The sequence below is a fragment of the Telopea speciosissima genome, chromosome 8, assembly GCF_018873765.1.
Source record: "Telopea speciosissima isolate NSW1024214 ecotype Mountain lineage chromosome 8, Tspe_v1, whole genome shotgun sequence".
NCBI classification, from domain to species: domain Eukaryota; kingdom Viridiplantae; phylum Streptophyta; class Magnoliopsida; order Proteales; family Proteaceae; genus Telopea; species Telopea speciosissima.
The window spans coordinates 11,884,604-11,900,091 of NC_057923.1; the positions used below are offsets into that span (position 1 = coordinate 11,884,604).

The 15,488-nt window shown below is 39.6% G+C and overlaps 3 protein-coding genes across 4 annotated transcripts; 1 reads left to right on the top strand and 2 right to left on the bottom strand.

Moving 5' to 3' along the window:
• The first annotated feature begins 313 nt into the window (after nucleotides 1-313).
• LOC122670578 (dof zinc finger protein DOF5.6-like) lies at nucleotides 314-1,851 on the top strand. Of its 2 annotated transcripts, none has more exons than XM_043867518.1 (2): nucleotides 314-498; nucleotides 631-1,851. In XM_043867518.1, exons 1-2 carry the CDS (start codon nucleotides 448-450, stop codon nucleotides 1,558-1,560), a joined length of 981 nt encoding a protein of 326 aa, XP_043723453.1. In that variant the 5' UTR covers nucleotides 314-447; the 3' UTR covers nucleotides 1,561-1,851. The 2 variants fall into 2 exon arrangements, with proteins under 2 accessions (XP_043723453.1, XP_043723454.1); XM_043867519.1 differs by having other exon boundaries at nucleotides 315-499; nucleotides 638-1,851.
• Nucleotides 1,852-7,704: 5,853 nt separating this feature from the next.
• On the bottom strand, nucleotides 7,705-11,660 carry LOC122671345 (serine/threonine-protein kinase ATM-like). The gene is made up of 4 exons (XM_043868505.1): nucleotides 11,590-11,660; nucleotides 9,610-11,533; nucleotides 8,634-9,429; nucleotides 7,705-8,452 (listed from the first exon to the last, which is right to left on the bottom strand). Exons 2-4 carry the CDS (start codon nucleotides 11,461-11,463, stop codon nucleotides 7,881-7,883), a joined length of 3,222 nt encoding a protein of 1,073 aa, XP_043724440.1. The 5' UTR covers nucleotides 11,464-11,533; nucleotides 11,590-11,660; the 3' UTR covers nucleotides 7,705-7,880.
• LOC122672029 lies at nucleotides 11,498-12,531 on the bottom strand. Its single transcript, XM_043869538.1, has 4 exons — nucleotides 12,409-12,531; nucleotides 11,935-12,120; nucleotides 11,559-11,889; nucleotides 11,498-11,517 (listed from the first exon to the last, which is right to left on the bottom strand). The coding sequence occupies exons 2-4, from the start codon at nucleotides 12,115-12,117 to the stop codon at nucleotides 11,498-11,500; spliced, it is 534 nt and encodes a 177-aa protein (XP_043725473.1). The 5' UTR covers nucleotides 12,118-12,120; nucleotides 12,409-12,531.
• Nucleotides 12,532-15,488: the final 2,957 nt, after the last annotated feature.

Here is a 15,488-nt window from a genome sequence, read left to right on the forward strand (position 1 = left end):
CAACCAACGGCTCACATTTTAAGTCAATCCAAATAGGGTCTTACTGTCCCCACTCACAAACCAAAACTCTGGACCCATTTAGAAGAGCCACCGACGAACCAAATACCTCTGTAGCATAGACTTGTCACTTGTGTATCTCTTGTGTTTGTGTGATTGTGTGTGAGAAAAAGAGAGAGAGAGAGAGAAGACTAACTTTTTCTTCCTTCTTATTCACAGCTCCTCAGCTATCATACAAACCAATCCATTCCCACTCATTGTCCTCTATCTTCATCCCCTCTCTCTCTCTCTCTCCACTCTTCATTTCTTCCTTCCTTTCTCTTCTAATCTTTGCCTTCTCTCCCTGATAACATCAAAACCTTAGCTTGTTCTAGAAAATAAAATGAAGTGACTTTGAAGAGACTAAAGGTCTGATCATTAGTGCAGTGTTGATTTTGTCTTCTTTGTTGAATGGGCATTTCTTCTCTCCAAGTTTGTATGGACACCTCTGAGTGGTTACAGGTACACACCATTCATTTGTTTTCATTCCTTACCAAATCAAGAAAAAAATTGATCACGGGGACCATTTTCTTCTCCTTCAAACAATTTGCCTAACTTTATCTCACATTTTGTTCTCTTGAAAATTAAATTTAGGGCATGACACAGGAGGAAGCAGGAATGGATTCATCTTCATCACCTTCTGGTGATATAATTGCATGCTCAAGGCCTTTGATGGAGAGGAGACTAAGGCCTCCACATGACCAAGCTCTCAAGTGCCCTCGCTGTGATTCAACACACACCAAATTCTGTTACTACAACAACTACAGTCTTTCCCAACCTAGATACTTCTGCAAGACTTGTAGGAGGTATTGGACCAAGGGTGGCTCTTTACGCAATATTCCGGTCGGCGGTGGCTGTAGAAAGAACAAGAAGGTGTCTGTCAATAAGAAGGCAACTGATAATAATCAACCACATAACCAACACCCCACAACCCCTTCATCCTCATCATCTTCACATGATGCCACTGATCTGCACTTGTCATTTCCTGAGTTTCAACTTTCACAGTTCACCAATCTTTGGGGTCACCCAGCTGGGAATCTTGGGAATCCTGTTCTAATGGATAGCAAATATAATGCTCTGTTAGAAAACCCTCCTAGACCTGCTGTTGATTTCATGGAGAGTAAGTTTGATGCCATAGTTGGGAACCCTAGAAACCATGATTTCATGGGAAGTAGTGAGTTGGGTCTCTTAGGTGGCCTTGGAGATCATGTGGGTCATGGGTTCACACCTTCTAATCTCCATGGTTTATGTTCTTCATATGAGAATGGGCTTTGCCTAGATGGGATCAACAATGCCAGTGTAGTAGATACTTGTCAAAGGCTAATGCTTCCATTTGAAGCAAATCATCATGAGGATCCAAATGCAGTAGAAATGAAGCCAAACAAACAGCTCTTGTCACTGGAATGGCAGGATCAGGGTTGCTCTGAGGTTGGAAAAGATTCTTTTGGGTATTTGAACAATCTTGGATCATGGACTGGTATTATGAATGGATATGGATCTTCTGCAACAAACCCATTAGGTTAAATTAATCCATTTACTTTTCTTACTCTATTTCCTAGAAGCATGACTGTTTGAAAGAGACGGCTGTGGAAGGAAATGTCTCTCACTCAGTCGATGTTTCTCTGATGAATTTTTTTTTTTTTTTTTGCTGAGTTCTATCATTAAATGATGAGTTGTGTCTTGGATAAGACATTCAAAGTTGTACGGTTTTGTTGTAATACCGAGGAAGATATAATATAGCTTTGAGAAGAATGATGTGTTTGTTGTATTTCTAGGAAGGAAAATTCTCTTTGAATGTTGTGTCGTTTCATGTGATTCTCATGTGTCCTTTGTTTGTGGGTGTCTTTTTGGGTAAAGAGAAATCTATTCAAACTCTGAGCCATAGAGTGAAATTTAGTCAAAATATCTTGGTGAGTAAGAAATCTACGGCTTTGGATTCCGTAGATCAGGCTAGTTAACTAGTAGTAGTTAAAATTGAAATGTATTATTTGAGTTTGGGATCGAAAAGTGGGCCAAGAAGTTTTCTTGCCTCAGTATGAAATTTTAGTATAAAAATAAGGGGAAAGTTTTCATACACGGCTGACACAGCCGTGTATGTGAGAGGGTAGAAGTTTCAAGGCATTAATTAATGGGTGGGGGTTTATGATTTTTCCAACTCTTTGTGAGATGGGATACGATCGTCCATGCATGCACGATCATGTATGAAAACTTCTCCCTAAAAGTAAAATATTTTTATAGATAGGACTTAAAGAGAGTTGATTTCATGACCTCCTAATTGTGAGTTGTTAGTGTTTGCTAATTGAGTTGCTCCATTGGGATCATGGGAGAAACTTATTCCAACTTGGTACAAATCCTGCTTGAAATCATCTATTGCACCACCACACCATGTGAACCAAGCATGGATCAAGGTATTGATATTGTATCAACCGATATGTATCAATATTGCCGATACCTGATACTGATACAGATCAAGAGTACTAGACAATAAAGTAGTTCATTTCTTGAATTTACAATCAATACGGCTCAATCCATATTGTATTAGTATTGGTTTCGACGGTGACCAATATGCCACCAGTACCGATACCTATAACCCTGGGACCAAGGGCTCTTGTTAGTCAGTGGGTGAAGAACCCTCGAATCTAACAATTAAACTAGCAAGTTATAGTAATGTCTTAGCATCTTAGGGGAACTGCCCTCTTAGGTGAAGGATTGTGCTTGTTTGGATTAAGCTGTATTTCTAAGGCAGTGTTTGGTATGTATTTTTGGAATGCATTCTAAGTTGATTTCGCATTCTTGGATGATAAAAATAATTGTTTTTAGCGTTTGAGAATGCGAAATCGACCTAGAATGCATATCAAACACAGTCTAATATGGATAAAATTTTGCATAGCGGTCCAATTATCTGACGTGTTGTCCATGTCATCATCTTTCCGCCTAGTAAGCTTTGGCCCATTTCAATTTTAGTCATGTAGAAATAAAGTATTGAAAATTAGTTGAAATTTCAATTTTAGCAATGTGTCGGAAAAAGGAAATTAAGGGAGTCAAAATGAAATCGAAACCGTTTATTGAAATCAAGCTGAGTAGTTTATATCGAAACCGTGAAACCGTTTAATAAATGGTTCAGGTTGATTTTAAAATTGAGACCGTTTAGTTTAACGGTTTAAATCGAATCGAACCGTTTAAATCGGAAAAAGAAATAGTAGTAATATATAATGGATTAAGCATTAATGGTAACAATAAATAATTAGTAAATATATAATGATACAAGTAAACAATTATTTAAACAAAAACCATAAGATTTCAATTCATACTTCCATTTCAATAAATAAATATAAAAGACATGTAATTAATGGAAAGTAGACATTTGAATATAAAAAAAAAAAATTTAAAACCTTATAAACCGTTTAAAACCGCAACCGTTTATAAATGGTTTCAGTTTCAATATGTGGAACCGTTTAGTAAACAGTTCGATTTTGGTTTCACCTAAAAAATTTGGACCAAACCAAATTGAACCGTTTATATCGAAACTGAACCGTTTAACATCCTTAAAGGAAATAGAGAAGAGAAGTAGGGACGATCTGAAAATTTCAGGCAAAAGGTTCCATGCACGGTCATGTACTGTGCCTGTCCCTCTCTGACAGGAGGGGGCATAAATGACAAATAGCCCCCCATTTCACAAATTCATAACCCCTTTTCCCCTCATGCGGCAATGCATGAAAACCTCCCCCTAATATGTATTTGGAGTCCCACCTGAATACCTGATGGTAGGGGTGTCAAACAATCGGTTCGGTCTGGTTTTGATAAGGCTGAAATACTTTCAGGTTTTATTTCGGTTCTCTCTTATTAGGCTTTTATCAGTTTGATATCGAATCGGTCTGGTTCGGTTTAACATGTCTATATAAACTAATATAAAGAAAACATGGCTTTTCTGGTTTCCGGTCTTTAATTGGTTTTGTATCGGTTTCAGATCAATTTTCAATTTCGGTGCAGTCTAGTTTTCAGCCAGTTTCATGATACCCTAAACCGAAACTGACCCAATAGAGAATCGGTTCTGTTTGGTTCAGGTTTTGCGATTGGGTTATTTCTGTTTGACCTATTCAATTTAGGGCTTGATACCCCTATCTGATAGCCAAAAAGGGGTTGGTGAGGAGATTCACGCTTCACCATAGGATCGGGGAAACTTGATCCTATTTGAAAAGTCAAATTCTCTCACCATCCCCTCGTGGTTGAATTAACTCTGATTCTGTTTTGATAAGGAAAAATTGAAAGAAAAATCGGTCGGTCTACTGCTTGTGAACTCAAAATAAGTCAAAAGGACAAGGAGACGGCCAAGATTTCACTTGCAGGAATGAAATAGGTTATTAGTGGTCCAAATAACCAAGTCATGATCTATTAAGAAAACAACACCCAAAATGACGATTTACAGAAGAAATACGAAAAATAGAGAAGAACAAGTACACACACAAACACACAAGATTTACGTGGTCCACCCCAAGATGGAAGCTACATCCACGGCCGAGCAACAAAACGAATTTCACTATTCTCTGGAAATGTTACAAAACCTCTCTTGTAGTCCTCTTAGAGATAAGAACATTATATAGAGAAGCCCTAACTTGAAGAAGTACAAGAATACCCCTGGACCTAGAAATTGCCAAACCAGACAGGGTCGGACCAAAACATAACGTATATCCCAAAATATACCGTTTCGAAGATCTTGATGAACCCAACACAACACCCTATCTCTGGCAAGAATGTATGCCATTTTTCGACAATCCAAGATCGTTTCGAGGCCGAAATGGCCCTCCAAAGATCTCAACCGTACATTCTGGACCAAAAAATCAGGCTTCACTAATAACATGATCTAGGTCCCTACTTCTACCACGTGGCAGGTTAAATTAAACTGAATTTTGTGGACTGATAACCATAGGTCCCCTGCGGACACGTCAAGTTTTATCCAAAGCAAAGTTGATCAAGTGGCATTATATTATTATGACTTTTTAACAAATGCCTCTTTTAAAAATACCCATTTGTCCAAATGCCCCCTACAACTTTTCTAATTGCAAACTCCTTCTAATTTCAAAACTTTGTATCAATTTAATCCAGTCTAGGTTAGTTTTAGAGGATTTAATGACCAAAATGCCCTTATGATAAAAATCAACCAAAATTAAAAAGTAAAATGATCAAATTGCCCTCATCGTCCCCAAATAGTTTAGGGTTCAAATTGAAAATCGAAAAAAAAAAAACCCTAAGACCAGAACCGTATGTGAATCCAAAATGGACTTTCAGATGAACAAAATAACAATAAGTCAATAACCAAGAAGGCCTTAATAACCCGATAAAGCCGAGATTCAATCCTCGAAGGCGAATACGATTTGATTGTCCGATTGTCAGTCTGGATAAGAGAGACGAATCCATTGGTGATCCAGATGAGACCATTGAAGGCTTGTTGGAATTTGAGAAGATAAACACAGGAGAGCCGACGAGCGTTCAGACTACGGTCTTTCTCCACCGAAGTATCAGCAAGACCGATAGGACTACCGATCTCAACTGTTGACCAGTTAGGGTTTACAGATTCTAATTAAGAACAATGCGTGATTCCTCTCTTTCTCTTTGTTCCAGCATTCCTGAAACTCGTAATTGGGTTGTGGAGACATAGGCAAACGAAGCAATTCAAGATCTCTTTCTCTTTCTCTTTGTCTGTGTAAGAAGCATTTCAGTCTGTGGGTATATGTGATTCTGTGGAATCCAGTGAACGGAGAAGGAGTGGGAGGAGAGAGAAACAGAGAGGGAAATTGGAGGGATGCGGTGTCGCTAAATTTAGAAAGAGCCCACCACATTTACCGGGCATTGTTCATTTCTCACGTATTATAATACGGTTTTTTCTAATTTTTAAATTTCTGCTAAGAGAAAGTGGTGATTAATGCCTTAATTGGGTGAGAAAAGGTAGCAATAAAATCCAAAGCTAAGCTTTGAGTTTAGTTTAGTTAAGAAAGAACCACCAAATTTAGCAGATCTGCAAAAAGATGGAGGGAAAGAACAGATTGGATTCAAATACGGTTCTGAACATTTCTGTTAGGGTTTTTTTCAATTTTAATATAAAACCCTAAATTATTTGGGGAAGATGAGGGCAATTTGGTCACTTTACTCTTTAATTTTGGTTGGTTTTTATCATAAGGGTATTTTAGTCATTAAATCCCCCAAAACTGACCTCTAATGTTCCAGACTAACAGACTGGACCAAAGTGCTACAAAGTTTTGAAATTAAGGAGAATTTGCAATTAAAAAAATTGTAGGGGGCATTTGAACAAATGGGTATTTTTTATTTTTTAGGGGGCATTTGTTAAAAACCCTATTATTATTATTATTTGTTTTTTTTAGCGAATTACATGCACCCCTCCTTGTTTTGGAACCAATTACAAAACAACCCAACTCGTTATTTGAACAATTACATCCATACCCATAAAGGTTTACGGTGTTAGTGAGGTATTAGCTTTGAAATGTAAAGACCATTTTTACCCTTATTATATCTTGAACTAAAATGACAAAATTGAAATACCATTTTTACCCATATTACATCCTCCAAACCTAAGATCCCCAAATTGATTTTCAATTAGGATTTGCTACATACCATCTCCGGCGAAGGTGAAGAAGATAGAACTCTCCCACAGACCTCTCCTTGCCCAGCAACTCTCTGGTGAATGGTGTACCTATCTTCTTTCTTCTTTTTCTTCTTGACTTCTTCCTCCTCGTACAACTCCGCCCCCACCCCTGCTGCCGGTCCAGCCTCCCATCCCTGTCCCCACCCATTTTTTTGGTTCCACCATTATTAAACTCCAACGAACTATTCCCCAACCCAAGAAGGGGAACCTATAACCTCAAAATGTCCAAGAAATATTTAAAACCTAGATGGGGTACATCTCAAAGACAAGAAAACCATGACAACCCATTTGAGGTGTAGTTCCAATATTTGAATGATGATCTGGTCCAAAGATCGATCGAGGTCTCTCCTAGGTTAGCTTTGATGATTCCCAAATTATTGCCCTAATCTAATCGATAAATTAAAAGTAATTAGAAAAGTAAGATTTCTGGAATCAAGAATTGCATGTTTAAGGTGATAATTAAGTAGCTAGCAAACAACAATTCAGACAGCCCCAAACTTCTGGATGAGTGTAGATCCTAGACAGGGCTTTGATTTCCCAAAGTCTTGGAGAATTCAGATTATTGACTCAGGTTTAAATTACATATCAGTATATATTAAACTAGGACATAAAACAGAGCAGCTGCTGGTTTGATGAAACAGACGGGGCTTACTTATAAACCCCATAATAATCCAGGGGAGGTCCATGTAAATGTCCAAACAACAGAAGGTGTTCTGTAATTGGTTCAAACACGAGGGGGGTACATGTAATTCTTTTTTTTTATTTGTTGGTGGTTGTTATTAATAAAAAAAAAAATTGCTTGAGAGATGCATAGGGGGTATTGAAAAAGATTGGTTTCTCTCTTAGAAAACAAGAGAAGGAAAGCTCAGCAGTCCTACAAGGTTTTCTGGTTCAAAGCTTACTTGATATTGCCTTTGAGACTCTTGGAAAGTGTCAAAGGACTGATGGTGTATTTCCATTACAGAAACTGTAAGCAATTGATTACAGGAAATAGATCACAGAGACTAGCATGCTAAACGACCCCAAAGAACCAAACAAGTATTCCTACAACTGAGTACATTCATGTTATAGCCACCCTACAAAGGAACAGAGATTCCTACTAACTCTATTCCACAGCAGCCTAATGGGAATAAATAAAGGAGAACATGGGTAGAAGGCAATGGCTCCATATAATACAGACTTTGAACTAAGACGAGAAAGATTCATCCATTGTGCTTAACTTATTCAGAAGGCATTTAATCTCACCTTCCAAGTTTGCTTTCACCTTGGGTGATAGTTTGTCTCCTGATTTCTCCAGCATAGATGTCATCATCTCAAGATTTTGTTTTATAAAAACGAGAGGCGGAGCTTCACCAGCTGCCGGCATCAGCCTCGAAGTAGATGGGTTTACTGAGGGTTCATTGCCTTCAATGAGCAGAGGGGTTGGTTGCAGATGTGAGCTCCCATCAAGTTCTACTGCCCCAGAAATGGCTGATGAATAGTGAAGACGGTAATTGACCACTGCATGTCCAAAGGGACTGACCTTTTGGGAACTGTTGAAGGCTTCTTCTGCATCAGAGCTTCTCATGAAGGCAACCCGAGCACAATTTGAATCTCTCAGTACTTCCGTTTCTTTCTCATTCAAAGATCCAAACCTACCAAATATCGTGATCATATCATCCTTGGAAGGTAAAGAGAATCCCGGGGCAAATGTCAAGAGAAGAGCTGCTGCTGAAGATTCATCTTTGGTTTCCTCTTTGTTAAGATCCAGCTTCAAACCTGATGTGACAACAACTTGTTGCAATTTACTTTTGGCATTCCGTGAAACAGTTTCCCCTGCTTTTCCCCTCTTTCTTTTAGATTTTGGTTCAGAAGATGGATGAACTGTTGCCTGGGAAGCTCTGCACTGCTGCTGAAGATTCATCTTTGGTTTCCATTCTGTTAAGATCCATCTTCAAACCTGATGTGACACCAACTTGTTGCAATTTACTTTTGGCATTCCATGAAAATGCTTCCTCTGCTTTTCCCCTCTTTCTTTTAGATTTTGGTTCAGAAGATGGATGAACTGTTGCCTGGGAAGCTCGCACTGCTGCTGAAGATTCATCTTTGGTTTCCTCTTTGTTAAGATCCATCTTCAAACCTGATGTGACATCAACTTGTTGCAATTCACTTTTGGCATTCCGTGAAACTGCTTCCACTGTTTTTCCTCTCTTTTTTTTAAATTTTGGTTCAGGAGAAGAATGAACTGTTGCCTGGGAAGATCGCACTGCTGCTGAAGATTCATCTTTGGTTTCCTCTTTGTTAAGATCCATCTTCAAACCTGATGGGACATCAACTTGTTTCAATTCCCTTTTGGCATTCCGTGAAAATGCTTCCTCTGTTTTTCCCCTCTTTCTTTTAGATTTTGGTTCAGAAGATGGATGAACTGTTGCCTGGGAAGCTCGCACAGCTGCTGAAGATTCATCTTTGGTTTCCTCTTTGTTAAGATCCATCTTCAAACCAGATGTGACATCAACTTGTTGCAATTCACTTTTGGCATTCCGTGAAAATGCTGCATCTGTTTCTTCCCTCTTTCTTTTGGATTTTGGTTCAGAAGATTGATGATCGATTGCCTGGGAAGCTCGCCCAGATGAACCTGGATTACTCTCCAAGGACTTCCTTCTTTTACCAGTTTGATCAGTTGCCTGGGAAGCTAGCCCAGATGAACCTGGATTACTCTCCAATGACTTCTTTCTTCTACCACTTTGATCAGTTGCCTGGGAAGCTTGCCCTGCTGCTGAAGATTCATCTTTGGTTTCGTTTTTGTTAAGATCCATCTTCAAACCTGATGTGACATCAACTTGTCGCAATTCACTTTTGGCATTCTGTGAAAATGCCTCCTTTGTTTCTCCCCTCTTTCTTTTGGATTTTGGTTCAAAAGATAGATGATCGGTCACCTGGGAAGCTCGCCCAGAGGAACCTGGACTATTCTCCAAGGACTTCCTTCTTCTACCACTTTGATCAGTTGCCTTGGAAACTCGCCCAGATAAACCTGGATTACTCTCCAAAGACTTCCTTCTACAACTTTGATCAGTTTCCTGCGAAGCTTGCCCAGATGAATCTAGATTACTCTCCAAGGACTTCCTTTTTCTACCACTTTGAACAACTAGCTGTTCATAGTTCGATTCATTACAATACACAGAGCTCCTAAATCTGGAAAAGAAACCCTTGAATGTATCAAAACGTTGACTCCCATCTAGATAAAAAGGATCCAAAGCTATGGTAAGGAAGTCTGAGAACATTTCGTCTATAAATGTATTGTCTTCCACGAAAATATTCTTGTAATTGACACTGTTCGGTGTTCGAGGGCTTAAGTTACTAGATGTCTTGCGTCGAACACCACTCTCCTTAGAGAGCTTTTTCTGAGAAGTCTGACCACTACACCTTACAGTTGGAGGGGTCCCAGCAAGCTGATCTGTAGCCCTGCGGATGCATTCCTCTACGGAGGAAACCATTTTATCCTTCGGAGACTCTGTTTCAGAATCCTTTGAAGAATTCAAGCTTTTGTTTACCCAGATTAGGTCAGTGTAGGGAGGCGACAAGTACTTGCTCTTCTTCCTCATCCTTGGGGAAGAGCTCACCCCAGCTACTTTGGCCCCCGTGTCATCGTTGTTAATGCTGGAGCTTTCCTTGTCTGCAGTTGGGGGAGATACTAAAAGCTTACTTTTGTTCAGCTTCTTATTTTGAAGACCCATATAATCACCAGTTGAATCTTCTGCTGCTATATTAATGTCATCTTCAGAGCTCTCCCTCTTCTTTTTTGAAGTTGAAACCGGTTTACCTGAGAGAATTTCCCCAGCAGCATCACTCTCACCATTCCGATGTTCAACATCGACTTCACCCGCCAAAAGCTCAGCCATGCTTTTTTGCTTCTTTCTTTGATATAACTTATCATCTGAAATACCTGGCCACCTCTGAGATGAGGTTTGGCATGGTTTGATGACCCCATGACTTGCTGGTGATGAAAGCCAGTCTACTTCAGTTGGCTGCAAGATTAATTCCTCCGTCAGACCATCTACGACGGTTTTATGCATTTCTTCATTTACAGCAAAATCTTCAGTACCAGAGACATCCTCGCCTTCATAGTACATGGGCAATTGCTGGTAACCTTTAGCACGGAAGAAGGCTGACAAACGGCTACGTAACACTGTAAGCTCCAGTATACTATTCACTGAAACAACCTCTGCAAAATCCCTTAGAAGGGCAAGCAATTCTGCAGGTTCGTATAGAGTGACTGTGAGTTCACCAATCCCACCGTCTGGTACAACTACTCCTTCCCTAATTCCAGCATTAACAGCCAATGGTCTTGCAATTTGGTTTCGGATTTCCTCTGGTACACAAGTGCAGGTCATCTCCAACTCTACGCGCCTGCCAATCTCATCCACAGCCTCCTCGACAGCATTTAGGAAGCTCTTAGAATTGCTTTGATTTGACATAAGTTCAAAGTTCTCCTCAAAAGGCTTTAACTGAGACGGATAACACCAAGCAAAGGTGCCATCGCCAAAGTATCCCACCAGCAGACGGTCCCTCCGATGGAACTTTGCAGCATACTTTGATGCATCTGAAGGATCATAGATCTGCCCAGGCCACCATGGGTGACTTTTAATTTTGGCCCATACAAAATCACCAATAGAGAACTCATGTTCTTGATCATTTGCTACCTGCTCCTCTTCTTCTCCTTCATCTACTTCTTTTTCTTCCCTGCCTTCCTCACTGTTATTCTTCTTGGTCTCCACCATGGGAACAGACATTCCTGAAATTTCGTCGCCCGGATTTCCTCCATTATCAGATAACAAACCCCCTTCCTGCTTAAATTCGGTGTTTTTATCCCCATAGCCCCTCTCACTCGCCTCGCATGAACCATGAGTCTCTACAACAATCGGTTCCCCTGAAAGTTTAATCTTCGCAGCAGAGTCGCCACCGTTCCATCGCGAAGAACCTTCCTCTCTCGACAATGTCTGGTCACCACTGTCCTTCTCATTTACTGCTAAACTGTCCACTCCAAGAGTAACATTTCCCTTCACATTCTGGCGAGCAAAACCAAACTCTTTCCCATTCTCTTGGGACTCTGAAGAAGCTGCAGTCATCCGACTTCCACCATCTCCGAGCGCATGACCTCCCAAAGTTCCATCTTTCTCCTCCTTGTCGAGCACCGAAGTCACCCCTCCACTCGCATCAACCGTTCGAGCCGTCACATCACCGTCCTCACCTTCGATATTGTTAACAGAAACCCTAATACCATTCCCTTCAACTCTGTCCAATGGAATCTCCGACAGCAACTGTGATCCGGTCAGGGTTTCATTCGAAACCCTAGATCCAACTTTGACGATCCCTTCTACTAAGATTTGAGCTTTAACTGGTTCCAACGCAACACTGCCCTCAGCTAGGGTTTCTGTGTTTTCCATTCCCTGGAAAATGTTTCAAAGTATCTCTTAATTTCACCACCAATCTCACATGGATTTCACAATTGTAACAAAATTAAGAGAGAAAAAAACTAAAAAGAAATAATTATTCTCTTATCTGTTCCGAGGGCTTCGATTTTCATGGAGAAGTTTGGTAGAAATCGTAATAAAGAATCCATTAAAAGTAAGAGAGAGAAGAGAAGCAACCAAAAACAAAAATTTTCCCTTCAATAAAATACGAGAGAGAGGGGGACGGTAGTGTGGAAAAACGAGAGACGGAAGCAGAGACAGTACCTGAGGTCCTGAAGACGAAATTGATGGGTTTTGCTCCAGCGATCCAAACTTCCGTGGAATCTGCGAAGAAATCGATTCATGTAATCAGAGAAAAAGAAGGGGAGAGGGAATTGGAGCACAATAGAGAGCAGAGACAGAAGAACAGTAGAAATACGTAAAAGGGGGAGTGAAATTAAATTATCGTCGCCTCATATCGCGATATATCGACGATAATTGCTGAAAATATTGGAATCGTTAAAGCTCATTATGTGTCTCGTTGTATGTCTTTACTGGTGGTTTCCACGTTTGCAACAAAAAGTATTTATTGGGCACATTCATTTAGGATGAGACATTTAAAGCTCGTAGTGTTGGATTGGAATCTGACTTGTATTAGTGTTGATCGTAAATATCAGTTGCATCCCAATCCAACGGTTGAATTCATTTGCCTGTATTCCAGCGATACCGATAGGTGACCAAATTAGTAAGAGTCATACCGAAGAAAAAATGGGAGTATCGGTATCAGTCAATATGTTGATTTAAATTCTTGACTGGAGGTGTAGGGGTGTGTCGGTTATTTCGTGTTTCCTGTGTCTAGGCTCTAGCCGTAGGGGTAGTGTGATTTACACGATTGAGAGTCTAATCCAACGAAGCAAGGATAGTTTTGGTCATTTCATAGGTGGGCTCCACTATGAAATGACCAACCCCCTTTGTTTTTTGGTTGTTTTTGCTGGGCTGAATCCTCCAACTCCCGCCACGATTGGAGGTAAGGGTGTCAATCGGTTCGGTTTCGGGTATTCGGTCTGGTTTCGGTTCGGTTTCATGCATTATAGGTGTGATCCAAAACCGATTCGATTTTGTACTTGCAACCGAATCCGAACCCTCCCTCGGTTCGATTTAGTCTCGGTTCTATTTCGATTTCATAAAATGGTTTTCATTCGGGTCTCATTTGGTTTTTACTGCAATATAATTCGGTTCTTGTATATGGTTCCTTTTTTTTAATGGAATGACAATACCATCAAACCTTCAAATTGACAATACTACTTTGTTTTTAGTAAATTTCAAAATGTCTTGTCGATTAGATATTTGGATCGTTCGGACTTAGGAAAAAATGGAACATTTGAATTTGAAAGAATTGTAAGATTAACTTGAAGTAAAAGAGTAAGACTAAAATAAAAGCAATAAAATAGAAAAGGGAATATGAAAAACCAATCGGTTAGAGAATTAGAGTTATAATGATAACAATTACCAAAAACCAAATATGGTTTTAATGACTTACTTACTTTAAATCTTTAATTACTTAATTATCTTATTAAATATCTTTTACCCAATTAAAAGAAATAGGGTTTGGGGATTAAATGGATATTTGGTTCGGTTTCGGTTCAAATCAATGGTTTTGGACATGAAATCGAAACCGAACCGAACCAAATTAATATATCCAATATTTGAACCGAAATCAAATCGAATTAATTCGATTCAGCTCGGCTCGGTTAATTTGGCTCGATTTTGAATTCGGTTTTCGGTTTCGGTTAGATATTGACACCCTTAATTGGAGGAGAGCCATATCCCCCAAACACAGATTATTTTCCCTATGCACAAATATTTTTACCATTTACTTATTTTAAATATTGGACATAGGGAAAAGTTTCTTCAATTGCCTTCTAATAAGGAATCTGTTGAAGGTGAACCTCGTTTTGCCACATGGAAAGAAGATATGGCAATTCATATCCAAAAATATCTAGGGAATGTCTAGATTGATAGTTTTGCTCAAATTATGTTATGGGAAAAAGTTTTATGTCCGGGAGTGTGGCCTACACCAGCACTCTCATGAGTCTATCTCTCTCCTTCCCATATGAAAAGACACCTCTACCCCCTTATTTTAAGCAGGAGAGAGATAGACACATAGGAATGCTGACGTAGGCCATACTCCCGTATAGAAAACTGCTTCCCTTATGTTATATACATCTTTATGTATGTCCATGCTATTAAAGGATGGGGGGATGCCAAAACAAAATTTGATAGTTGGAAATGCATTCTCGCATTCGTTTGGGTATTTTTCAAAATTCAAAAGCGAGTTTCAAATTATCTTTGTTGTGTCACAAACACAAAATCTCTAAAAGTTCTCAGCATTTGTGCATGTTTCTCCACTCAACAATGGAGTCTTCCTTCTTCACCAATGGATGCTAAAGTTCAAAACCTTAGGTAGGAGTGGAGAGAAAAGAATTCAAAATTTAATTGTAAATGTACACGAGTGATTTCTCTTCTATCCTTAGCCTCATTATAAAGAGAGGAGAAACTTGAATCTCAATGAGGCCCACTAGACAAGTGTGGGATCCTATAGGGTGATCCATCTAGGGTTGTTGCCATCCACTTCTTAATTACTAGAATATATTGCAACTTAAGTAATCAGCAAACTATTTACCAATTGTTTATCCCTAAGTGGGCGGTAATATAATACCCATATAGTGACTAAAGAATTTACCTCTTGGTCTCTCCGTTTAACAATATCACCTGGCAGATTAATGAGCATGGACTATTAACATCGTTAAAAACCCTAAGCAGTCGAATATATTTAAGCAGGGTATCTCAACCGTGAATTGGACCTAAAACTTTGATAAATATTTTTAAATAAATTTATTCAAATAATAATAATAATATTTTAATCCATTTGTAAACGATTTATAAAATTATACCATCAAACTCTGAATTTTATCCAATAGCAGTCAATGGATTTCCACTTTATATTCTCCCTGTTTGGGAAAGAGTTTCCTTATTGAAAATCTATCTCATTCACAGATGAACATCATAAATTCAGTGCACTGGTGTTTACCCAAAAAAAAATAAAAAATTCAAGTGCATATTGATACATCCAATATTCACCGGGCCAATCAACGACCGCCACGTGTCATAGGCGACCCGCCCCATAGCCAAGGGGAACGAACCGGAGTCCCACACCATTCGGGGCGGCCACTACTCGGCGCGCCACACATCGGCGCGGCCTCACCCAGGAGCGGCCTCCTCACCAGGGCGCGGCCTCCTCACAGCCTCACCCAGCGCGGCCTCACCCAGGCGCGGCCTCCTCACACCTCACCTAGGCACGGCCT

Excerpts from the sequence above, each read along its gene's own strand:
- LOC122670578 (XM_043867518.1), top strand. The coding sequence starts at position 448 with ATGGGCATTTCTTCTCTCCAAGTTTGTATGGACACCTCTGAGTGGTTA. Across the intron at positions 499-630 it reads ACACCTCTGAGTGGTTACAG|GGCATGACACAGGAGGAAGC; the intron begins GTACACACCATT and ends AATTAAATTTAG.
- LOC122671345 (XM_043868505.1), bottom strand. The coding sequence starts at position 11,463 with ATGTCTGTTCCCATGGTGGAGACCAAGAAGAATAACAGTGAGGAAGGC. Across the intron at positions 9,430-9,609 it reads CCTCTGGGCGAGCTTCCCAG|GCAACTGATCAAAGTGGTAG; the intron begins GTGACCGATCAT and ends CAAGCTTCCCAG. Across the intron at positions 8,453-8,633 it reads ACAAGTTGGTGTCACATCAG|GTTTGAAGCTGGATCTTAAC; the intron begins GTTTGAAGATGG and ends TTGTCACATCAG.
- LOC122672029 (XM_043869538.1), bottom strand. The coding sequence starts at position 12,117 with ATGGAAAACACAGAAACCCTAGCTGAGGGCAGTGTTGCGTTGGAACCA. Across the intron at positions 11,890-11,934 it reads ATGGTATTAGGGTTTCTGTT|GATGCGAGTGGAGGGGTGAC; the intron begins AACAATATCGAA and ends GCTCGAACGGTT. Across the intron at positions 11,518-11,558 it reads TCATGGTTCATGCGAGGCGA|GAAGGGGGTTTGTTATCTGA; the intron begins GTGAGAGGGGCT and ends GAATTTAAGCAG.